Below are 26,319 nucleotides of genomic sequence, written 5' to 3' on the forward strand. Positions count from 1 at the left end.
GTAATTGAGTCTCAGGTGACCTAAATTTAAGACATGTACAATTCAGTGTAGATGGTCATCAACATTCTCAATTAAAAAGGTGCCATACAGAAGTGCACCCTGGACTTGGCTGCATTAGTCAAGCTAATAAACAAAATATAGAGGCATATGAAAATTTTGATTCAATAGGACCTCTCCTCCTTGGGGATTAAACAATCATTCATATGTAGAGGTGGATTTTTGCTAACTCTTGGAGGCAAAGAATAATGACAGTCCAATATCTCAAAGTGGGCCTACAAATATGGGTGCGAGTGATGTCACAAAAGTAACTTTTTTTTGGCAAGCCTCAAGGTTCAAATCCATCTCATAGTCAGCAAAGCGAAAGCCTCCCCTATGATGTTACTATTGATCTTTCTATAGATTATTGTGTGTTGTTTGTAAAGCTCTCTACCCAAATGGAGTGGGACGAATTGAAGAAGGCCTTACAAATAATGTCATCTGACCCCTATTTCTTTTGATTCATTGGTTGTTCTTCCTCCATTCTTTCATTCATTGTTGGTTCTGTGCCCAAAGAATAAAAGATGTATTCTTTATTCCTCCAAGTAAGAATCCTTGTGAAGTGCCGTAAAGTGTTTGATACACTGTATTGTAAGCCTCAAGTGTCAATGCCAAATCCTAAGGTTTGCCTTGGAGTTCAATCTATGACCGTGTCTGATCAGCCACAGCTAAAGATTTTAAAGAATGCCCACTGTAGATCTCTTCATTCAATTGCCCACAAGATCTTAAAAGATCCTTCCTATGGCATTTTGAGTGGGAACTTGCATTGAAACATCCCCTAAGTTCTTTCCAGCATGATTCTTGTCCAATCTAATGATGCAAAATAAAGGATTTTTGTCTTAAGATGTTCTATGGAGTTCAATGGAAGATGTGGTGACAATCCTTCTGAAGAAATGACAAAAGGAGAGAGACTTGGTGCACCTACGTGAAATCAAGAGATTTAGAGGTTTGATGGCTTTTCAAACCCATCCACACCATTGATCACCTTCACATAGGTGCACCTATGCAAATATAGAATAAGGGCTGTGTTCTTCAATCCTCCAAGTAAGGACCCTTGTGAAGTGCCATAAAGTGTTTGAAACGCTGTATTGCAAGCCTCAACCTTCAATGCCAAATCTTAATGTTTGCCTCAAAGTTCAATCTATGACTGTGTCTGATAGCCACAGCTTAAGATATTAAAGAATGTCCACTGTAGATCTCTTTATTCAATTGCCTATAAGCTCCTAAAAGATCCTTCCTATGTCATTTTTAGTGGGAATTTGCACTGACACATCCCTGAAGTTCCCTCCACCAAGATTTATGTCCATTCTAATGATGAAAAATAAAGGATTTTTGTTTAAAGATGTTCTATGGAGTTCAATTGAAGATGTGGTGTCAGTCCTGAAGAAATGACAAAAGGAGAGAGAATTGGTGCACCTATGTGAAACCAAGAGACGTGGAGGTTTGATAGCTTTTCAAACCCGTCCACAGCATTGATCTCTTCCCTTGACACGTTTCATTAGCTGAAACATTTCCATGGTGATTTTAACCATTAAATTTTCTGCAAATGATTCTATGCCATGTAGTCTCCCCTTTCTGATCCCAAGGGTATCCAGAGACCTTTCATATCCTCTTTTGAACAAAATTGTTCTTTGCAGGGTCTTGTCTGCAATCCATTTCAAATTAGGCTGCACCTTACAACCCCATGAAGAGCGCACACTTCCTCAAATCATTAAAGTTGATGGAGTTGGCGTGGAGTGCAAGTTTGTAGAGCAGTTTTGACATGAATAATACTGACTATCAATTGGTTATTTTCATAGATTGTTAGGCAGTTCCAGCACCTGGAATAGCATGTATTCCTTCGGCCTAAGTCATGTGGCTTAGATCAGTGCATGTAGCACATAAATCTGCTTATTTTGATTGTATATATGCAAGCTTCTGCTCCCTTGTAGAACATATTTGACTTTTTGAAAACCTGTAATTATTAGAATTTTTTCTAGCTTGTAGGAGCTTTGTTAGAATCCCAGCCTTAACATTTACTTAAAGGCATTTCCCTGTATCTTCTGGCTGCTGAGGCTCCATGTAATTGTGTGTTTTGAAGCAATTAAGGAAAAATATTATGCTTATTTTCTACTCTTGATATGGATTTACTTGTGGATGATTAATCTTTTATTTTACGTATAGATGAGCTGAGCTTGATTACGTGGGTTGCATAGTAGGGTAAACGTTTTGTACTTTACTTTCTGTTAGATTAATGATTGACTATCTTGGTCTATCACCCTGATTTTCTTTGGGTTTTAAAATAATATCAAACTCTTTCCTTTAACAAGCATGCAAGCTTAATTGTGCATTAAGATAAGAAGGCCAGCTTGGTTTGGAGATTGCTCAAACTAAGAAAACTATGTTTGAGCTTCTTGATGGTGAATTTGGGCTGATGGGAACGGTATAGAAGTTCCAGTTCAACTAATCAACACCATGTTAATAATCTCTCCTACAAACATCATTGGTAACATGCAAGTTCTGTTACACAAGATGGAAGAAAAAATAGCTGATAATGCATTCTTCTCTCTTGTAACCAATTGCTGAAGAAAATTAGGTCATCCCCCAAGACAGCCTTAAGCATCAAGTTGAGTGTCGAAATCTACCAGGGCAACTTTCCTTGCGTCTTCATAAAAGAACCAATGCAATTGAGCAGATTTTTTCCAACAAAAAACCCAAGAGGCATCTCGCTGAAGTGATACACCAAAATTCCCCAGCAAGGAAATTCCAAGGTACAATTGATTATCCAGTTCAATGCCAAAAAAAGGCATTCCACCTCAGCAAGGCATATCCACTGATCACAAATCGTTGGGTTCCCCACCTTATAGAATAAGATATACCAAATAAAAGAAGACATGGGAGGGCAAAAGATGACATACAAAATGTTTAGGTGATACATCTGAACATTCCTTCCTATGAACTCAAAAAGCTGCTTAGAAGTTTATTTAAATGACCACTTGATACGTGCTGTTCTTGTTAATTGTGCATCTTCAAATAGATCTCTATAAGTCTTATATTTCTTGGGTTCAGTTTTATGTAATAACCACTATCTGCCTTTTCAGATTTCATATTGTTGAAGTGCAGATTTTTATCCACTGCAGAGTTTTTGCATAATATAAAAAAAAGCTTGTCATACATGTTGCATCTTTTTTCTGGGACAACATTTTATCTCTCTAATCTTTCGCTGCAATATTATTGTATATTATTTTCTTCATTATTCTCTCAATTCTACATGTTAAGGTTCCACATGTTGATATTTTTCTGTTATTGGGACAGCCAGCAGACAAATATCCAAACATATTCTCAAAGAAATCTTTATTTGGAAGGTATTTTTCAAAATGTCTGAATGATCTCAGTATATTATAATCTGGCCAAATAATTCTCTGACGGTGACCTAATTGTGGTCACCCTTGGGTATTAATATAATAATAATTTCTTTTTTTCATATTAATTATTTTGAAATGGCTATACTTTATTTCAACATTGTATGCATATGAATGTGCCTCAAATGTGCAGGTTCCCATATCTTTTGCCATGTCTTTGTATCTCAGTCATTGCAGTTATAGTTTTTGTATCTACATTTTGGCTCCCAGTAAGTATAAGTGACTTTCTTCTGTTTCAGATTATAAAATTACCCTTCCATTCATTTCATTTCAGTCTTTCTGATATTATCCATTGTAATTCTTATGCTTGTGAGGAGATCGTAGCACACAATTTAGAACTTCTTTGACTAGAGTTGGAAAAATTAAAATGCCATTAATTATAATTGTTAATGCTGTTGAGGAGATTGTAGTGTACACTTTAAAAGTTCTTTGACTTGAGCTGTAAATGCTATTAATTATAATTGTTCTTGCTATTGAGCAAATTGAAGTGTGCAAGTTAAAGCTTCTTTGACTTTAGGTGCAAAATGCAACTAAAAAAGTGTTTATGTTTATGTTGCAAGTGACCATGAGCATATATGAGTTGGGCAGTATAGAAGCATACGTCTTTCTTTGAAATTTCTTGGCATACCAAAAAATAATATATTTTCAATTTATTAGGTTTAAATTGAGCTAGAGTTAGGGTTAGTTAGAAAACCAGAAAAAATCACTGCTTCCCTAATTGTTTTTCTTTTTTCATAAAAACAACAGAGCGTCAATAGAAATATTAGTGAATGTGGCTGCATGAAATTTGAGAGATGCAAATCAAGGAAAAACAAATCATACAAATATTCTTATTAAGCAATGGATTTATTTTCCTTACTGTTTGACAAATTGAACTCAAACAAAATGCCCAAAAAATATTCATAATTTTGGTAGAATGCACAAAGACCAACTTTAAAATCCGATTTTGCTAAAATGGTTCGAATAGCTAATTTAAAAAAAATAGCCACTTGTTACAAGACTTATTAAGATCCATACAAGAGTGCCAAACATAAGAGAATCATTACTTCTTTTGTGTTGAACTTGATAAAAGTAGCATTTTAATTATGTTAACATTGATAGACAAGTGAACAACTTATATAGCGACTTTGCTATAACATGAACAAAAGAAATCTATGTATTTTTAAATCATTTCCTGGTCTCTAATCTATTTAATTAATTTAAAGGATTAAAGAGCCAAAGAACCAAGGGTCTTCTATTAATTGGACTCCATTTATCACTATTAACTAGTCCATACATATTATGATGTTTTATTAGGATTCAATTGTGTTGTTTTTGAGTCAAACTCATTAACCCATATTTCATGATTAAATTTCACACTAAACCACTCTCATGAGCATGAATGGTCCATTTAACACTCATTGCATCTAGGTGATGCTCACAAGGTCAAATAATGACCAACACTACTTTGACTCAAGCTCTCTTAACCATGGCATTCCCCTAAGAAGCCCACCTAGCTTGCTACCTCATCTGCAAAACCTTTAGCAAGTGTTCTGCCTTAGTTTTTTAGTTCATTCCATTCAACGCAACCACTATCAGGAAAAAAAAGGTCCTCAAAGGTTTCAATCTTTCAAGGAATCACTTCAAGAACAAAGTACCCCTTGATTTGGCCTATAAGTCTACATTTAATAGCTAAGGTCATCCTTGACACAAGGATTATAAGCTGTAGAAAAGTTGAATCCATGGATTAGTTCTTTTTTCTTTATCTAAGATTGAATTTCACTATATTATTTTCAAAGTATGTTTGCAAACATTAACAGTTAATGGCAGCATTTCTTCACCATGGTAATAGATCATGGTGATGCAAGAGGAATTGAGTGCACCCCATCTTTATTGAAATATAGTTTTTTCTTCTTAAGTGTCTTCAAAACTACTAGGATCTTGGGTACTGCTACAACACTGTAGTTTCTCATTGCATTATTCCAATTTACATTTGCATGTTCTTTTTATTTTAGTGTACAGAATTATGTTCATGAATTCCAAGTACCTCAGGAATTCTATAAGCACAAAATGATAAATGAAAGTCTATATTCTGTTTAAATTTTCAAATTTGAAAACAAACATTTTAATCCAGGAAACACTTCATAAGCACCCTTTGGAAGGTGAGGAAAAAGGCCATTATGATCCAGAGATTGGTTCAAAAGGCGAGTCTCATCAAGCAAATAATAAAGAAGAAACTACCAAAAAGAATCAAGTACAGAAGAAATCACTACTTAAGAGCTGGCCAGTAATGTCATCAATTATTGTTTATTGTGTTTTCTCTCTGCATGATATTGCATATTCAGAGGTATGGAATGCCACATTGATAGTCAATAGTTACCATTTAATTGCAAAGCTTCCAAATTTTATTAAATCTCTAACTTGAGTAACTTCTACATTTGTAGATATTTTCCCTTTGGGCTGTAAGCCCTAAAGAATATGGAGGATTGAGCTTTACTACTAGTGATGTTGGAGTAGTTTTGGCAATCACAGGTATTATACCAAGTCTTTACTTTTATAATGAGATTTTCTGCCTTGTGCTCATATTGATATTTACCTCATACAAGCATGTATTCTTGATTAGTATGAACTAAATACTTGTATCAAACAAGGTTGTCCAAGGTGATTGCATGTTGTAGAGTTTTGAGCATATGCGGAGCATTCAAAAATTGCTAGCAATTCAAGATTTTGAAAATCTAATTCAATGAGGTGTGACTAAATTGACATAGTCAATAGAAACTGAAATGTTTTAGTTTGTAATCCCCCTCTAGTACTTTGCTTTTTTGAAAAATTTGTTGAGAGATTTGAGATTTCCAAAGCCAACTACATAGATTTGATCAGTCTTAAAAAGTCATAACATCTCCTTCATAATGAACATGCAATTTTGAAGAGTTTCTTCATTTTTCATATATACATATGGACTCTATTGTTTCCTTCTTACTTTCTACCCTACCAACTGTAATAATATACAAATAAGGAACAGTACATACCAAATTCAGTGTACAAGACCAACACAATAAATGCTGTATTAAGGGTAGTTCTTGATTAAAATGAAAGTAGGTCAAGGACTTTGTATGGATTAGACCCCTTACTTGACTACAAGAATTCTTTATAGAGGCCCATTGATAGTTGGTCAGACCTCGACCATTGGTTACCACATATAACTGCATATTACTAACTACATGAAGCCAACAATAATAACAAAATAATTTGGATTTAAAAGTACTAAATAAAAACAGGCTTGATCATTCTATCTACATCACCCCCCCAAAGAAAAGTCAGATTCCTAGTTGACAACAAAATAGACATGCCAACTTGCTTTACTTAGAGTAGAATCAAGATTTTTTGGGCTTCAACGATGGATTTTTGCTCTGGACACCTAGTATCATCATGATTCCAAAGCACACACCATCGATGCCAGAATCTTGTGTTGTCTTGACTTAAAGGTAGTCCCTTGCAAAGTGGGCCCATTCATTGCATTGTTGACATTGTATGATAGGGCAGCAGCCTTCAGAATTGTATTATATCTGATTCCAACTTCCCTCACATGCATCCAAATGACAAGAATGTCGCAACAATTAAATGCCCCCAAGCATGGGCAAGTCAAAGGCTATGTTTCAAAAAATGCAAAGAGAGAGCACATAAGGAATCCACTATTTGGGGTTAGTATGCGCATCAGAAAATCATGTATATCAAGTATGATAGTATTGAATTGACCTTATTCCCCAAGTGGAACTACGAACACAATGGAAGAAGAGCACATAAGATAAATAATACAAGTCTTTTTGGGTCAACATGGGAGAGACCAAAAAGAGAGATCTCGACGCTTTACATTGTCCCCAAGTAGACAACACAAAAACACATTTACAACAGACACACATTTATGACACATCATGAATACAACATATAGAGGAAGAGAGATACAAATAGAGGAATGTCACAACAGGTTCGAACGGTCCCTTCGTTGCTTTGCACCAATGGAGCAACAAGGGTCATCCAAAGAGAGATTAACATAACACAAAGACACATCAAGCATCACATCACGGCGAACACATCACATGTAGGCAAACACACAAAAGAATCTACTGGACAAGTGAAGCTACTCTAGCAAATCATTTGCCTCACAATCTTGCTTAATTTCATTTAGAGATAGTGGACAATATGCAAGAAGAGCCACAACAAGTATGGTATAAGGTGCTATCACTAGTTCCAAACAAGGACCATGCTCTAATGATGAATCACTATGTCACTAGGAAGCAGGTTTAAAACTTCTGAAAATATCGAAGATAGCTCATGATTAATCTCAATAACTTCATACATATCATTAGAATTGTTAGTATCCTCAATATTATCATCAAAATCATCATCCAAATTAATCACTATATGTAATGTCCCTATTTATGACTCCCCCAACTTCGTCATATAGTTATACTATGATTTGTAGATTGTCTAAAACACACTTCAATCTGTATGAATATGAGATACTTATTAACAAACTATGGTAACTTCTGATTATAAGATTCCAAGAAGATTGGTTATCAAATCAACTGTAATATATAAGAACACTGATATTCATATAGATATATATGTATATAAGATTTACTACGTTATGTTTACAAGATTGTTTCTTTGATCCTTTAACCTTGAGATTACAGTGCCTGAATTGTTTCTCTTATGTCATATGATGGAAGGATGAAAGGTTAGGTTTCAATCTGTTCACTGTGTCTGATTGCAATCCTTATGTTCATGTGAAAAGAGTGGACATTGTCTCTTTTTATTTAGTGCCTTAGTCTTATGCATATATGACCTTTCTAGAGGGTGGATATACCACCTTTGCCTGGCTTTCTTATCAATTTTGCTTGATTCAAATAAAATAATCAAACTCAATGCCACTCGAATCTTCACGGTTTTCCGTTATATACCTATTGATGGGTGTGAGGTGAAGAGTTGTGTCATCATCATATCATTTGTAAATAATTAACCAAGCAATCTTATCATTAATGAATTGATTGCTTCCTTAATCACACCTTTGCATTGGCTTACATCTCTTATTTGTTAGACAATGCCTTTGATTAGGTTTGTGTTTATGAAAATCACATCAGTCGATAAACTTTGTCATTAACATAAATCTTGTCCTTGTAACCGTGTTTACTTTAGTTATGTAAACAAATTGCCTTGGTTTGGTAGTGCAAGTATTCTCTTATCTTAATCTATCATAATCAGACTATCATTCAATTCAACTTAATCTTTGATCTATTCTGATCTCTAGTGCAATACTTGTTGCTTTCCATAATCACCATGATATCAATATAATCTGAAGTCAGCTTGTAGGTTCCCACTATGGCTCCTATTTAGTATTGATAATAATGAGTTTGAGTTTCTAATCTGTAGAGTGATTTCACACAATTATGCGATTGTAGATTGTAATATCCCAGTAATTTTTTTTTTGTTTTTAGGCCAATAACAATTCATCCACAACAAATAACCCGTTAAGGTTAGATAAATAATCCAAACTACTGAAAGGGAACCCTTCCACCTTTTGTTCACTGAGAGCCTAGTCTGGGAGGGTGAGAGCATACGGTCTTCCGGGGATCGTTAGCAACAATAATCAAACTGAAATTACAATGCTTGGGCGGCAAGCCAGCCCCTTCTACTTATCCAGCAGGATAGAAACCAAACTCTTGGCGGTAAACCGACCAAGGGAAAATGACAAGAAACTAAAATTCAATCACTCTACCGCGTATTTCAGCGGGAGGACATTACATTAAGCTATCACTCTACCGCATATTTCAGCGGGAGGACCATTGTATTGAACTTTTCACTCGACCACTTATTCAGCGGGAGGACTGAGTACAAAAACTGAATTACAAAACTTAGAAGGCGACAAGCCAGCCTCTTCCACTTATGTAGTGGGGATTACAAATAATATCAGAAAGAAGGGATGATCAGTACTACTGAAACAACCTTACAAAATAGAGATAAGATGAGAGGAGTAATTGCAGATTTTACACAAGACTGTAATTTTTTGTTACAACTAATTTGCAGGCTGAAAGTACAGTTTCAGCAGCCTATGGAAACATCAAAATACTCATAACTCACTCACTTTTCACCCGAATCAACTCAAATCAATCCCAATTCCCCAATATAACTCTAACAACAACATCCCAACCAAATTACAACTCAAACAGACCACTATTCATTTGGCACGCATCCCACGGCAAATGCAAAAACCCACGCTATACCTGGGAAGTTCGATTTTATCTAATAAAATCATTGCTCATTTAAAATAGCTAAAAACTCACACATTGTATCGCCATGGCTAGGAAGGAAGGATGAGCCGGTACCCAGAATGATGGAGTCGCCTGGTTAAGAGGTGTGAGCAAAATTCACTTTCAGCAGTCCCGCGACCAGCAACCAGAAACACTCAAATCCAACATTGAACACTCCATAATCTGCAACTCATTCACCAATCAGCAATGGGAACACAAGGACACAGCTAGGTACTATATTGCAAGTACGAAACTGAGACTCAGCTAGGAAGCCAACTTCGAAGCTCAGATTTTCAGTAGCCAAATCGGCAGCATAACGATGCAATTTTCAAAGATGTGGAAATGGGAGCCCAAGTCTCATATTTATAACTCCACACACCTCAAACCCAAATGCCATTTCCTTCAATTTCAACGCTTTTCATTTGCATTTCGCTCCACTACATGTGGACCCCAAGAGTGGCGCCATTTCCCACAAGTCAACTCTCACGCCTAAGGCAAGGACCCACGTTACACTTTGGCAAATATTAGAGATAAGTTATAAAAAATATAATATCTTTCTCAATATTTCGATATCTCTTTAATAAACATGAAATTCGCCAAGAACTTAGGAAAAATAGGCATTAATCCCAATTTTTAATAAATCAGTCGTCAATAATCAGATTAATTAAATGTTAAACCTTAGGATAAGGAATTAATATTCAATTATTTCGCATATGACTTTGGTACTGATTATTAACACTGCTAGGATGAAACTGAGTCAGGACGACCACCAAAATTGCTGCAGAATCAGAACCCTGTCTACTGCCTAAATAGAATTGTGCCACACTGCCACTACTAAAAATAGTAAGTGAAGAACTAATGCTCAGAAAAGCATGATCATCGTGTCCAGAGGCAAAACATGGAGAGCTCAGTAGTACAGTAACACCAGAATGGCCATTCCCTGACTTACTAAAAATAGTAAGTTCTCGTTTCATCAATGCTAGACCCTCATTCTTCATTCCACTTAGCCTACAGGTCTCAGGAATAGGCTAATGGACCACTGAAAGAGCGTCAATGAGAAGGGGACATTACAGTCCGCCCTCCCCAAAATTGCTTGTCCTCAAGTAACTGTAAGGCTGGATGCAATAAAATCTCCTCATTTTCCCATGTAGCATCCTCTGCTGGTAGATTCTTCCATTTGATCAAGTATTCCCTGATCACTCTTTTCCTCAAAGTTCGTTCCCTGAATTCAAGGATAGCTTCTGGAACCAAAACCAACTCTCCCTCCTCATCAAGCGGAGGTAACTCAGCTGAAGCAACAATATTATGTCCCAGAGCCTTCTTAAGGCGAGACACATGAAATACATTATGGATTCTGCTGCTTGCTGGTAATTCCAACTCATAAGCCACTTCTCCAACCCTTCTGCTGACTCTGAAAGGTCCATAGAATCGAGGCTTCAATTTCTCAACCCCACTCTTCTTGAGAGTAGACTGTTTGTAGGGCTGGAGCCTCAAATAAACCATGTTGCCCACCTCAAAGGTGCGCTCAATACGCTGCTGATCGGCATACAACTTTTGTTGATTCTGTGCATGTTGGAGATTGTCCCTCAAAATCCTTAGAATATCCTGACTTTGCTGCATCATATCCTTTGCCTGAGGGGTTCTGCTATCACCAAATACCAAGTCTGCGAAGCTAGGAGCTTCATAACCATATAGTGCCATGAATGGTGACATCCGAATGGACATGTGATAGGAGGAATTGTAACAATATTCTCCTAGGTGAAGCCATCTCACCCAAGTATTCTGCTGCTCCGAGACATAGTTTCTAAGATAACCTTCCAACCACTTATTCACTATCTCGGTCTGCCCCATCAGTTTGAGGGTGATAGCTGGTGCTTGGAGTGAGCACAGTACCACACAATCTGAAAATCTCCTGCCAAAAAGCACTTAGGAACTTGCTGTCCCTATCACTCACAATGTTCTTCGGTAAACCATGCAGTCTGAACACCTCCCAGAAAAACACTTCAGCAATTTGTGCTGCTGTAAAAGAGCTGGTGATGGCGAAGAAATGAGCAAACTTTGTAAGTCTGTCCACCACCACATAGATACTATCCTTTCCTTGAGCTCGGGGCAACCCCGTGATGAAATCCATGGAAATACTTTCCCATTTTTGACCGGGAATAGGCAAGGGTTGTAACAAACCAACTGGTAGAGTGTGCTCATCTTTGTTCCTCTGACATGTATGACACTCTTTAATGTACTTCAAAACATCATTTTTAAGCCCCTTCCAAGAGAATCTCTCTCGAATTGCCTGTATGTTTTGAAATAACCTTGGTGACCAGCAAGGGGGATGTCATGGAAAGTCTTCAAAATCTTCTCGTTTAACTTAGATTCAAGTACTATGAAGATTCTCCCCTCGTACAGTATCAATCCCTCAACCAATTTGTACCTTTCATCATGAAAAGTACCTTCTATAAGGCTGATTGCAAACTGATTTTTGGCATAATCAGCAAGCAATAACTCTCTCCAATCAGCAGTAAGCTCGCAAAGTGAACTTAAATGGGGTCTCCTGGATAAGGCATCTGCCACCACATTGTTTTTACCCTTAACATACTCAATATCGAAATCGTAAGCTTGTAGCTTACTCACCCATTTCTGCTATCTCTCATTCAGATCCTTCTGATGCATGAAGTGTTTAAGACTATTGTGATCAGTCTTGACTCTTAACAATGAACTTACTCCCCACCATATATTGTTTGAATTTTGCAAGGGCATGCATTATGGCAAGCATTTCCTTGTCATAAATGGAATATAGTCTCTCAGGACCTCTCAACTTTCTGCTCTCAAAGACTATAGGATGTTTATCCTGCATGAGGATCGCACTAACACCTTCTCCAGATGCATCACACTGCAGCTCAAATGGCTTGGTGAAATCAGGCAATGCTAAAACTGGGCAGGAACTCATGATCCTTTTAAACTGCTCAAATGTTGTTTGTGCCTTTTCGGACCATTCAAAAGCTCCTTTCTTTGTGAGATCTATAAGGGGGGCAACCAACTGAGAATATCCCTTCACAAACCTCCGATAGAATCCACACAATCCCCAAAATCCCCCCAAATGTGTTATGTTTTCGGGAGTAGGCCAATCAAGGATGGCTTTAATCTTTTCGGGATCCACCTTCACACTACCCGCACTGATAATGTGGCTGAGGTAGAGCAACTCTTCCATCCCGAACTCACATTTGGACTCCTTGGCAAACAGGGACTCCGATTCTAATATGCCCAACACTTCATCCAACTGTTGTAAATGTTCTTTCCAAGATTTGCTGAAAATTAGGATGTCATCAAAAAATATCAACACAAACTTCCTTAACTGTTCTTGGAAGATTATGTTCATACATGACTGGAATGTAGCAGGAGCATTAGTCAAACCAAAGGGCATGACTAGGAACTCAAAATGCCCAAAGTGGCATCTGAAAGCAGTCTTCTCCACATCTGAAGCTCTCATTCTAATCTGATGGTACCTCGATCTGAGGTCAATTTTGGAAAAGAACACTGCCCCATGTAGCTCGTCAATGAGCTCATCAATTCTCGGAATAGGATACCGATTCTTGATGGTTTTTTGATTTAGGGCTCTGTAATCCACACACATGCGCATGGTCCCATCCTTCTTTCTCACCAAAACAACAGTCAAAGCAAAGGGGCTTTTGCTAGGCCGTATATAACCCATGTCAAGCAATTCCTGAATTGCTTTCTCAATCTCATCCTTCTGCTTCTTGGGATATCGGTAAGGAGTAGTCATGACTGGCTTAGCTCCTTCTTCAAGCTCAATAATGTGTTCAGCACCTCTTTCAGGAGGTCTGCCAGGAGGTGGGTTTTCGAACACCTTGCTTCTCTTAGTTATCAAATCTTGAATTTCTTTAGGATAATTTCTGTGCTCTTGTTGTGGTTTTGAAGGCATTACCATGATCTTGCTCCTATCTTTGACCATTGCTGAAATATTTGAGGAGTAGCTGCCCTTATCCACCAATGGATTGGAAGGCATTATCAAACACTCCGCTGCCCACTCCACCTGATTATGGCGGATCAGCCTTTCCATTATTTTCAAGGATACAACTTTAAGTCCCCCATGCGACATTCCTCTCAAAACTACCTTCTTCCCTTCAGACATGAATTTCAGCTCCATGGTTTGTAGGTTTAGTGTGATCTCACCAAGAGATCTCAGCCATTGAATCTCGAGGACTGCATCATCAGTTCCTCCAATGCTTACCACAAAGAAATCATCTCTGATTTCATGATTTCCCAACTTCAGAGGCATGTTGGAAATCATTCTGTTACAGGATATAGTGGAGCCATCTGCTACCATGACTTTGAAGCCCTCAACTTCCTCTGCCACTAGTCCCTTTTTTGCAACAATCCTTTCATCAATGAAGTTGTGTGTTGCACCTGTGTCAATGAGAGCTATGACACGATGCTCTCCAATCACACCCCGAACTCTGAAAGACTCATTTTTGTGAATGCTCGAGAGTTGAGCAACCACTCCTCTATCTTCTGACCCAAATTCAGGGCCTTCAGGAGCCTCTTCATACTCACTGTCCTTAACTTCTGTTTGCTGTTCTAAAATTTCAGAATTTGACCCATCTTCTGAATAGCATTCCATTTGATGCAAATTCCCTTTTCCATGGCACCTATGTCCGGGAACCCAAGGTTCTCTGCAAGAATAACAAAGATTCTTTCTCCGGAGCTCTTGACGGAGCCCATCATCCATACGTGGAGGGAACCTCTTGGTCTGATTCGTGAATTTCTTCTTGTCCTTTCTGAAAGGGAAAGGCTTGGACTGAATTTTACTCTTTGGGGCAGCCAACTCCATACTCTTAGATTTTTTTATAGCTTTTGCCAAGGTGGGCGGATCAAAAGCTTTGACCCATCCTCTCAAAGGTTCTTCGAGTCCTTCAGTGAAAAGGACAACCAATCGCTTCTCTGAAATGCTACTCACCATGACTGACAGGTTTTGGAATTTAGTCACGTAAGTGTCCAATGAACCTTGCTGCCTGAGTTGTGCAAGTTCTCTAAACTTCATCTCTAGATCCTTGGTGTCGAATCTTTCAATCAGCTTGTTGGTGAAATCAGCATAGGTGGTGATTAAGTTATGACCAAGGGTGACCAACCCATGGTACCACCATTTGTGGGCCACTCCATCCAAGTGCAAGGTAGCAAACTTGATGGCGTCCTCCTCCGGCATAGGCCTCAAGGACAAGTAATTGTCCAACTTCTGTACCCATGCTCTAGCCGTACCCTTAGCACTTCCATCAAAGTGTGCTAAGGTCACTCTTCCAAGAGCTTGCTGAAAATCTCTTGGGGCAGCAGACTTATAGTCATTCCTCCTTCCTCTCTTCATTTTTTGATTCATAAACTGATCCAGAGTTAGGATATCTCGGATCTCACCAGGAAGAGAAGCATACTCCATGTAGTTGTTCCTTATTTCATTAGCTGTGGGTATCTTTGTTTCAGCTTGTTGTACTTCTCTTGGCAGAAATACAGGTTGTAAAGGCCTTGGGGCTGAACCTCCATTGTTACTCTCGTTGTTACTCCCATTTCCATTGCCTACAGGAGTGTTCGAAGTGCTGGCTTCCGGTCCATTGTTGGGCTGATTAGGGACCCCAACAACGTTCTGGTTGAGCTTTGCTAGCAGTAAAGACATCATGTCCATCATGGCATTGAATTGCCTCTCTGCCTTCTTGTCGGGTGCCTCATTTGTTTCTGTAGTCTTATCTGCCATTGAATCCACTGAATCTGAGGTATCTAGATCCTTCCCTCTGTTTCTCAGTACTTCTGAAAATGTGTCCTCTTCGGGCACTATAGGAATTTGAAACTGCTGTCTCTTCTGCTCTCTATTGTAGTATCTGACGTCTCTGTCACTCATGGAGACTTCTGAACCCACTGACTCTCACAGGCTGGTAGGAAAACCAGCTCTGATACCACTGTAATATCTCAGTAATTTTTTGTTTTGTTTTTAGGCCAATAACAATTCATCCACAACAAATAACCCGTTAAGGTTAGAGAAATAATCCAAACTACTGAAAGGGAACCCTTCCACCTTTTGTTCACCGAGAGCCCAGTCTGGGAGGGTGAGAGCATACGGTGTTCCGGGGATCGTTAGCAACGATAATCAAACTGAAATTACAATGCTTGGACGGCAAGCCAGCCCCTTCTGCTTATCCAACAGGATAGAAACCAAACTCTTGGCGGTAAACCGACCAAGGGAAAATGACAAGAAACTGAAATTCAATCACTCTACCGCGTATTTCAGCGGGAGGACTTTACATTAAGCTATCACTCTACCGGATTTTTCAGCGGGAGGACCATTGTATTGAACTTATCACTCGACCACTTATTTAGCGGGAGGACTGAGTACAAAAACTGAATTACAAAACTTAGAAGGCGGCAAGCCAGCCTCTTCCACTTATGTAGTGGGGATTACAAATAATATCTGAAAGAAGGGATGATCAGTACTATTGAAACAACCTTACAAAATAGAGATAAGATGAGAGGAGTAATTGCAGATTTTACACAAGATTGTAATTTTTTGTTACAACTAATCTGCAGGCTGAAAGTACAGTTTCAACAGCCTATGGAAACATCAAAATACTCATAACTCACTCACTTTTCACCCGAATCAACTCAAATCAATCCCAATTCCCCAATATAACTCTAACAACAACATCCCAACCAAATTACAACTCAAACAGACCACTATTCATTTGGCACACATCCCAAGGCAAATGCAAAAACCCACGCTATACCTGGGAAGTTCGATTTTATCTAATAAAATCATTGCTCATTTAAAATAGCTAAAAACTCACACATTGTATCGCCATGGCTAGGAAGGAAGGATGAGCCGGTACCCAGAATGATGGAGTCGCCTGGTTAAGAGGTGTGAGCAAAATTCACTTTCAGCAGTCCCGCGACCAACAACCAGAAACACTCAAATCCAACATTGAACACTCCATAATCTGCAACTCATTCACCAATCAGCAATGGGAACACAAGGACATAGCTAGGTACTATATTGCAAGTACGAAACTGAGACTCAGCTAGGAAGCCAACTTCGAAGCTCAGATTTTCAGTAGCCAAATCGGCAGCATAACGATGCAATTTTCAAAGATGTGGAAATGGGAGCCCAAGTCTCATATTTATAACTCCACACACCTCAAACCCAAATGCCATTTCCTTCAATATCAACGCTTTTCATTTGCATTTCGCTCCACTACATGTGGACCCCAAGAGTGGCGCCATTTCCCACAAGTCAACTCTCACGCCTAAGGCAAGGACCCACGTTACACTTTGGCAAATATTAGAGATAAGTTATAAAAAATATAATATCTTTCTCAATATTTCGATATCTCTTTAATAAACATGAAATTCGCCAAGAACTTAGGAAAAATAGGCATTAATCCCAATTTTTAATAAATCAGTCGTCAATAATCAGATTAATTAAATATTAAACCTTAGGATAAGGAATTAATATTCAATTATTTCGCATATGACTCTGGTACTGATTATTAACATTGCTAGGATGAAACTGAGTCAGGACGACCACCAAAACTGCTGCAGAATCAAAACCTTGTCTACTGCCTAAAATAGAATTGTGCCACACTGCCACTTACTAAAAATAGTAAGTGAAGAACTAATGCTCAGAAAAGCATGATCATCGTGTCCAGAGGCAAAACATGGAGAGCTCAGTAGTACAGTAACACTAGAATGGCCATTCCTTGAGTTACTAAAAATAGTAAGTTCTCATTTCATCAATGCTAGACCCTCATTCTTCATTCCACCTAGCCTACGGGTCTCAGGAATAGGCTAATGGACCACTGAAAGAGTGTCAATGAGAAGTGGACATTACATAGATCTTGTTTAAACATATTAAGACATAGAGGACCTGACCCTTGCAATGGTCTGATTGCCTTCTCTAAATTACTTTCTTAAAATTATACGATTCCCTTGTACCTAGTGTGCAACATTAGTTGATTAGTTCCAATCATAAAGTCATTTGTCCAATGTCGTCCATGTGTTGATGTAATGCCCCTTATTTATAGGCTGTCAATTCCCAAAGGGAAACATACATTACTGCCTACAATGTTACAGTAATTACGAATTAATGACTAGGGTTGCTCATAGTACAGTTAGGCATTGTCCTTATTCACGCCTAATCTTAATCCCCTTCTAATTTCTAATCCTGGATGGGAGACTTGCTTGTCTAGGGTGTGATGATACCATATCCCTAATGCAGCCCAGATTTCAGGATCATGAATTCTTTCACCCTTGGGGTCCGCAGCCCAGATTTCAAGATCATGAATTCTTTCACCCTTGGGGCTCATCTATCATGAGATGGTTTTACTTTGCCTCTCCCTAACAACATCACACCACTCCTCAGGGAAAACAAGTTAGAATTGGTCAAGAGCTTGGGACTATAAATATGTCAATATCTTGTTCTACTATGAGTGTATATGAAATTAAATATGACTGTCATACATATTACAGTCTATATTGATATTACTATTAAATTCTGCATAAGAACATTATCAGGCTTCATATATTAAACATACATATTAAGCACATCCCTGTTCATACCACCAAGAACAAGGATGTTACTGCCTGTAAGTTAATAGTAGTTCTGATCTGATCTGATCCATGGTGTTCCCTTGGATGCTTTTGATTCCTGTCCTTCATATCGCTCCATGTGAGGGAAAGGTCACACCTTGTAATATCCCCACAATTTTTTCCAACTTATTTCTAGTTACAATCACAACAAGAACCCATTAAGGTTAGGAAATCAAGATACAATAATGTTGAAATTGTAACCCTTCCACTTTTTGATCACTAAGTGCCTAATATGGGAAGGTGAGAGCATACGGTGTTGAGGGGATCATTAGCTTCAAATAACTGGAAATATTACAATGCTTGGGCGGCAAGCTAGCCCCTTCCGCTTATACAACGGGTGATAGAAAACTAAAGAAATCACCTGGCGGTAAACCAACCAAGGACAAGCCAAGAAATTGAAATAACAATCACTCAACAACTTATCCAGCGGGAGGACTGAGAATGAAATTACAAATCTACTCTACCGCTTATGCAGTGGGAGGACAATATTACAATATTCAAAGTAGGCGTCAAAGCCAGCCTCTTCCACTTATGCAGTGGGACTAAGAGCAATAATCCAATTAGATAGCTGCTAGTACTACTAACCAGCTTTACAATGCACAATATGGATTACAAATTAAGAGAAATCACTATCCAAAGATAGGTGGCAAGATCAGCCTCTTCCACTTTGCAGTGGGTCTAAGAAAGATCAATAGAAATTGTTGTTAGTACTACTACCAGCATTACAATATGAATCATAGAAGATAAGAAGGAAGAACCAACAACTCCAAACAACTACCAAGATCTTTCTATCCACACCAATAAATCCACACACCCTAAAACTAACTCCACACAGAAAGACACTCCAAAATCAGAAATCTCTAAATCTGATATACTCCTAGCACGCTGAAAACACACAGACCAGCAACACCAACTCCCACTAAAACACTCACAACTTGCTCAATTCTTAACCAGATGACATGAAACTAAAAGCATAAGATCACTATGAGGTAGGCGATCAATCCTAGGACAACAAAACATGGAAAACTGACCGCAATAATTTATGCACGCATCCCAAAGCGCTCAGCCACATGATACGGCCAGCTAGGATATGATTTTGCAAAAATAAAATCCAAAACACCATTTTAGACTCTACAAACTCACAAAATGAATCGCCCAAACCAAAAAGAGAGATAGAAGAAATACCCAAAACGAGGAGAATGACACACTGAGACCTGTGACCAATAATCTACTTCAGCACACTCAGTGATCAGCAACAAGAACACTCTGAAACCACACAAATCTTCACCAACGTTGAGCCCAATCTGCTCCTCTGGATGAGAAAGAGTCATACATTCAGCTAGGCACTATCTTTCAAGCACGAAACACTAGGAGGTATGCATCCCTTGAAGTAAGAGTTTGATGGCATTTCGACAACGCTTCGTTATCATAACAAGATTGGATACCCAAAACAAAGCTCAACACTCTTATTTATAGCTTTTGAAGCTCCAAATTCAAATTCAAATTCACTCCCAAATGGACGCCAAATCCAAATGCACATTCAATTCTCTCGAATTTGTAATTTGCATTTCATTTCTTTTTTTCCCCAAAATTGTCCATCACAAGGAAGTAAATATACTTATTAAAAAATATCAATAAAGTGCATTATGGTGTCCAAGATTCCAAAGTAAATAAGTGAACTATTTCATAAAATTAACTTATTTCTTTTTAAGGCGTCCAACTTGCCTTATTAAGAATTCACTCATAAAATATTTTTGCTCAACCATGAATTCGCCCAACATAATTGAGAAAATGACTTTTTAATATAACTTAAGCAATCCCTTTAATAAATCGTCCATTTTTGCCTTAAGTTATAATTCAACTTAAAACATCATTTTCTATCAAATATTGACCTTGCCAAAACAAGCTCCAAGAGTATGGGAGATCAAACTGAAAGAACTGCCCTGTTGGATATAGCCACTGCACTGAGCTGTAGAAATCTTGCCAAAAATAGCACTGAATCACTGGATCACCATGTCAAGCTGGACCGCTAAAAATAGCCCGTGTTGCACTGGCTCAGTCTGAAACCCTAAAATAGTGCTTACTAAAATAGTAAGTGTCTCCAAACTCCGTTAGGGCACAAACTGGTAAACAATTGTCACTTACTAAATATAGCGAGTTTGCCAAAAGTGAACAGATGGAGATGCATGTCACACTACTGCGAAGCTCTCAAAAAACCCAGAAAATAAATTGTCCTCGCCCTCGCTAAAAATAGCACTTACTAAAAATAGCATATTGCTAAAAATAGCAAGTGTGTCCAAATGCATTTTAACCACATTTTGAGAAGCTGTCGCAACTGACTAAAAATAGTAAGTCTGGAAAAGTCCTCAGATTCAGTTGCATGTCACACCACCACGAAGCCCTTTGAAAACCTAGAAAAACCCAGAGAAGTAAGCTGCCCTCGCCTCCACTTACTAAAAATAGTAAGTTTACCAAAATCTGTTGCTTGCTATGCATGCACCATCATTGCGAAGCTTTCCGAAAACCCAGAAGGAATCTAGAAGCAAAACTGACAAACTTCGACAGGCAAGCCATCAAAAACGCTGAAACATCCTCCCAGAGGTAGGAAACCCTAATTTCTGCTCTTGACTAGCCTACGGGTCTCCAAGATAGGCTAATGGCCAACTCAACTGATCACTGTGGAGAAGGGGACATTACACACCTCTTCATCATGTATGCCCTTTGGCAAGAGACACACCCTTTCACCATTAGCACCTTTTGAAAGAGTGCAAAACTTATTTATGCTCTTTGAAAGGGACACAACCTTTCACAATCAGAACTGCACTTTTGATTCCCAAATTACTCCCCTTCAAATGAGTGCTCTTCTCCCTTTAATATCTCATATTTGGGGGAGTCGCAACTTATCATTTCATGTCTTTGACCATTCATTAACTTTAATCAATTTTAATTATATTCTTTTATATTTTAATTTAATTTTTTATTGTTATTCTTTTGTATTTTAATTTTATCATTATTATTCATTATTAAATTATATTTCAAAGTGGGGACATTACAGTTGATCCTATACTTGATCTTAACCTATTGTCCATCGTTGTATCGACTTTGAATTCTATTATCATTTATAAAGATAATACAATGAGCTTTCTTCCAACAAAACTTGTTTGCTATATGTTAAAATTACTGAAAACATCCATTATTTCACTATTCTTTCTAAGTCTAATTGTTGTTTTTTCTATTGATTATCATGGAGGTGTCCTAGGCCTGTCATGCCTGGACCATAAAGAGTTTCTTTTGCCTGATTGGTTTCAAAGATTAGATGGGGATATTACACAATAGGAGATCCATGCACGAAGGAGATGAAGAAGAAGAATCATTTTTCATGGATAGATTTTTTTATTTTTTGACGAGGATGATTAAGATAAAGCTCCTCCCTAGGGTTAGGTGAAGGTTGGGCAAATGGAACCATGTCAATAGTCGACGACTTAGGAGAGGAAACTTTGAAGCAAGCTCACGAGTGTTGGCATTCTCTTGCACTACGATTTCTCTTGTTATGACTCAAAACTTGCTAAGGTTGCGGATCACTCAACACAAACTTCTTTTCTTCCTTTATAGAAGGAGGAACTGAAGAAACCTTAATAGGTTGAGAGATACAAGACGTTGGGCACTTTTTTCTTTGACCTTTATAAGATTTAGGAGGTGGAACTGCAACATATATAGGAAGAATAGGAGGGGTAAGAAGAAGTCTAGGTTAGGGATGCGGAGGCGGAATGTTGATATTAATTAGGGAAGGGCGGATTCATATTGCCTTGGGCAACATTGGAATCCGCCCAAATAAGGGCTGGCCCCTCTTCCCTCCAACGTGGCCCTATCCCCCATGCTATATCAAATAAACACTCAGCATGCTATCCAATAGGGCCGACCCTATTAACAAGGCAGCTAAAAGGAAATAATTAAAAGTTTAATTATTGAAAAGCCGACCTAGTTAAGGAGTTCGCTCCATATAAATAAAAGATCAAGATTCATTTGTTATTCACTCAAGTCAATTAGCTCCTTCATCTTATGCGAAAATCTTCATACTTGCCTAAGTGCGAACTTCAGTCATCTGCAACTACAGCAACCTTCATCTACCATTAGGAGGTGCGAAATTCATCTTGAGGTGTTGGCAAAATTCAGTGAATGCACAGCGAACTGATTGGAGGTCTGCCATTCATACATGTACAGCGAATTACTGGAAGGACTACCATTTATGTATACAAAGCGAACTGCTTGAAGGACTGCCGTCTAGGTTATACACAGCGAATTCCTTGAAGGCCTACAATCTAGGGTAAGGGATCAGCAACATCTATCCTTCATATGACAGCAAGTGATTGTTGAAGGCAGTCACCTCATACCTCTTGTGATAGCAACATCTGAACCTGCAAATTCATGAGATAAGTGTTGTAATGATTACATAACTATAATCCATAATCAGATCTAAGGATCTTTTCTGGCTAGGTTTTTCCTCCTAGGAGGTTTTCCCAGGGTAACTGTGTCTTGCTCTCAATTTGTTCATTTCTATGTTGTCATTTTCCTTCAGTTAAACAAACTAATTAGAAACTAAATCTAAATTCTAAGTTATGTCAATCTGAAAGTGTTAAAATTAACATGGTATCAGAGCTATAGGCTAGATCAACTTTCAGATTTCAGAGTTCAGTACTTCTTTATTTCCAGATTGTTGTCTCATTTTCAGGTTAGGTCAATGGGGCTGAAAGTTGAAGATAGACTTGATGGGAATTTAAACTTTACTGCCTGGAAAGTTCGAATCAAGTTGGCTCTAGAGGAAGAAGATCTTCTCCAATTCATAGAAGAAAAAGAGCTAACTGAACCTCCAGATGCAGCCGAGCTAAAACAATTCAAAAAGGATGCTGTCAAGGCCAGGAAGATTCTCATTGATTCAGTCAAAGGCCACCTAGTCACCTCTATTGCCTCATTTACCACTGCAAGGGAAATGTTCAGCCATTTACAAGGTACATATGAAATTAACAATCTTAGTAGGGCAATTACTTTAAGACAACAACTACCTAATATCAAAATGGCAAAAGAAGATTTTGTTATTTCCTACTTTATGAGAATTTCAGAACTAAAGACTGAGTTATTTATCCAAACCATAAGTGGTAGGACTGAGTTACCCACCCTTGATCGCCTTAAAAATGACCGTATCCAAGAAGAGTCTCGCCTCATCACAAGAGGGCAAACCAAAAGTTCCCATATAGATGATCATCACATGCTTGCAGCTCAATGCAAGAAAGGGGGAAATTGGAAGAAACCTTATCCTAAAAGAAATAGGGAATTCAGACCATTTAGTTCCCAACACCCTTGGAAGAAACCAAGAGATACCTCGCGTGTCTGTTGCTTTAGATGTGACAAATTTGGTCACTATGCTAAAGAATGTCAGCATAACCCTAACCAAAGTGAAGCCAACCTAAATGAAGTATCAGAACAAAATGATGATTTTTTATTCATCTCCGCTCTGTCTAGCAGTGTTCCTTCAGATAGCAATACTTGGTTGATTGACAGTGGTGCCTCCAGACACATCACAAGCTATTGTGATCACCTTTCAGACTTAGTAGAAAAGGATACCAGCCTTCATGTAGTAATTGGTGATGACGCTCGGTATTCGGTAAGAGGTTTTGGCTCTACTTCTCTAAATTTAGTTTTTGGTATTTCCTTGCACCTCAGTGATATCTTGTTTGTTCTTGGAATTAAAAGAAACCTAATTTCCATTTCTGCTCTAGAAGATAAAGGTTATCAAATTGCATTTTCTGATGGAAAAGCTCTTGCATGGCCTAAGAAATCTTGTTTTAAATTTGCTCGTATAATTGGTCATAGATATGATAGTCTTTATAAACTCTCTACTAACCCTATCCAAGAACTCATTAATGAGGTTCCTGAATCCTGTGAGTTATGGCATAGAAGGCTTGGACACTTGCATTATCAAGCTCTTCCATCCCTTGAAAAGTTAGTCAAAGGTATGCCTAAACTCAGTCAAATCCATGATAACACTTGTAAAGGTTGTGCTATAGGTAAAAATGTTAAAAGTCCATTTCATAAAAGTGAAAATAGAGCTAAAGACAAACTAGAACTTGTTCACTCTGATTTATGTGGTCCTATGTCTATAGCTTCTCCTAGTGGATTTCTTTATTATGTAATCTTCATAGATGATTTCTCTAGGAAAACATGGATCTACTTCTTGAAATCTAAAGAATGCGATGAAGTCCTAAGTAAATTCAAAGAGTTCAAAGCATTAACTAAAAACTCCTCTGGTAAAAGAATTAAATGTTTAAGATCTGACAATGGAGGTGAGTACACCTCCGGTAGCTTTTATGATTTTTGTGTTGAGTCAGGAATTAAGAGGGAGTTTTGTGTTCCATACAATCCTCAACAAAATGGTGTTGCCGAAAGAAAGAATAGGACTATTGTGGAGGTTGCAAAGGCTATGATTCACGATCAAGACTTGCAGACCTCCCTATGGGCAGAGGCCTCCAGAACAGCAGTATATATCCAGAATAGATGCCCTCACTGTGTTCTAAAGAACATGACCCCTGAAGAAGCCTTCACAGGATCCAAACCAGACATCAGTCACCTCAGAATCTTTGGAAGTCCTGTTTATGTTCATGTGCCCAAAGAAAAGCGAACCAAGCTGGAACCCTCCGGAAAGAAAGGCATTCTAGTTGGTTACAGAGAATCCTCCAAAGCATTCAGAATATACATCCCAGGTCAAAGGTATGTTGAGGTGAGTAGGGATGTTACATTTGAAGAAGATATTGCTTTTAAGAAATCAAAAGGTTCTTGTGTTATTGATGGAGCTAATGACAATCAAGATATAAATGTTGATTCTAACCTTGAGATTCAGAGGGAGCAAGTGGAACCTCCACCTCAAGATGATCATGATGATCCACCAGAGCCCATGAATCCCACTGATATTCCTAGTGACATTGTCGTTACCAAAAAGAGGCCTCTTTGGGTAAGGAACACCATTCAAGAAGCTGAAAGATTTGCTGCTCCCAGTGGCACCTTCCGTCAAACTAAGAGACCTCAGGTATTCTCCAACTACGTTGATTTGATGTGCAATCTCATTGAAACTGAACCTTGCAATGTTGAAGAAGCCTTGATTCACCATGCCTGGAAGCTTGCTATGGATGAAGAATATCAATCAATCATCAAGAATGATGTGTGGGACATTGTGCCCAGACCCAAAGGTAAATCTGTTGTTTCCTCTAAATGGTTATTTAAAATTAAACATAATGCTGATGGTAGTATTGAAAAATATAAGGCTAGATTTGTAGCTCGTGGTTTTTCTCAAAAGGAAGGCATAGACTATGAAGAAACATTTGCTCTTGTTGCTAGATATACTTCTATTAGAACTATAATAGCCATTGCTGCTGCTAGGGGTTGGAAACTATATCAGATGGATGTTAAGACTGCCTTCCTCAATGGTGTCATTGAGGAAGAAGTCTATATTGAACAACCTGAGGACTATGAGATTCAGGATAGATTAACCCATGTGTGCAGGTTAAAGAAAGCTCTGTATGACCTTAAACAAGCTCCTCGTGCTTGGTATGAAAGAATTGATAAATACTTGCTAAGTCTAGGCTTTTGAAAAAAAATGATGCCGACTCTTAACATATACTTTAAGGTAGCCAATGATGAAATGCTAATTTTAGTTCTTTATGTGGATGACTTATTCCTTACTGGTAAAGATGAACTTATTATTAGATGCAAGAAAGAATTAGCTTCAGAATTTGAAATGAAAGACTTAGGTCTAAATATTTTCTAGGTCTAGAAGTATGGCAAAGATCTAACGAAATTTTTCTAAGTCAAGGAAAGTATACTATTGACATTTTGAAAAGATTTAGAATGATGGATTGTAAACCCATGTCTACTCCTATGGAATCTAACTTAAAGAAGTTAAGTGTTTC

The 26,319-nt window shown here is 38.1% G+C and overlaps 1 protein-coding gene across 2 annotated transcripts in view; it reads left to right on the forward strand.

Moving 5' to 3' along the window:
• Positions 1–26,319, forward strand: part of LOC131039445 (protein ZINC INDUCED FACILITATOR-LIKE 1) — an 80,091-nt gene that overhangs the window by 11,919 nt on the left and 41,853 nt on the right. The window contains exons 8-11 of one of the 2 annotated variants that reach the window (XM_057972223.2): positions 3,331–3,380; positions 3,571–3,646; positions 5,551–5,763; positions 5,861–5,948. In XM_057972223.2, coding sequence (XP_057828206.2) covers positions 3,331–3,380; positions 3,571–3,646; positions 5,551–5,763; positions 5,861–5,948 — 427 coding nt within the window. The remainder of the gene's footprint in view (positions 1–3,330; positions 3,381–3,570; positions 3,647–5,550; positions 5,764–5,860; positions 5,949–26,319) is intronic. The other variant, XM_057972224.2, reaches the window with a different exon arrangement.

Source organism: Cryptomeria japonica, chromosome 10, assembly GCF_030272615.1.
Source record: "Cryptomeria japonica chromosome 10, Sugi_1.0, whole genome shotgun sequence".
Taxonomy (NCBI): Eukaryota; Viridiplantae; Streptophyta; class Pinopsida; order Cupressales; family Cupressaceae; genus Cryptomeria; species Cryptomeria japonica.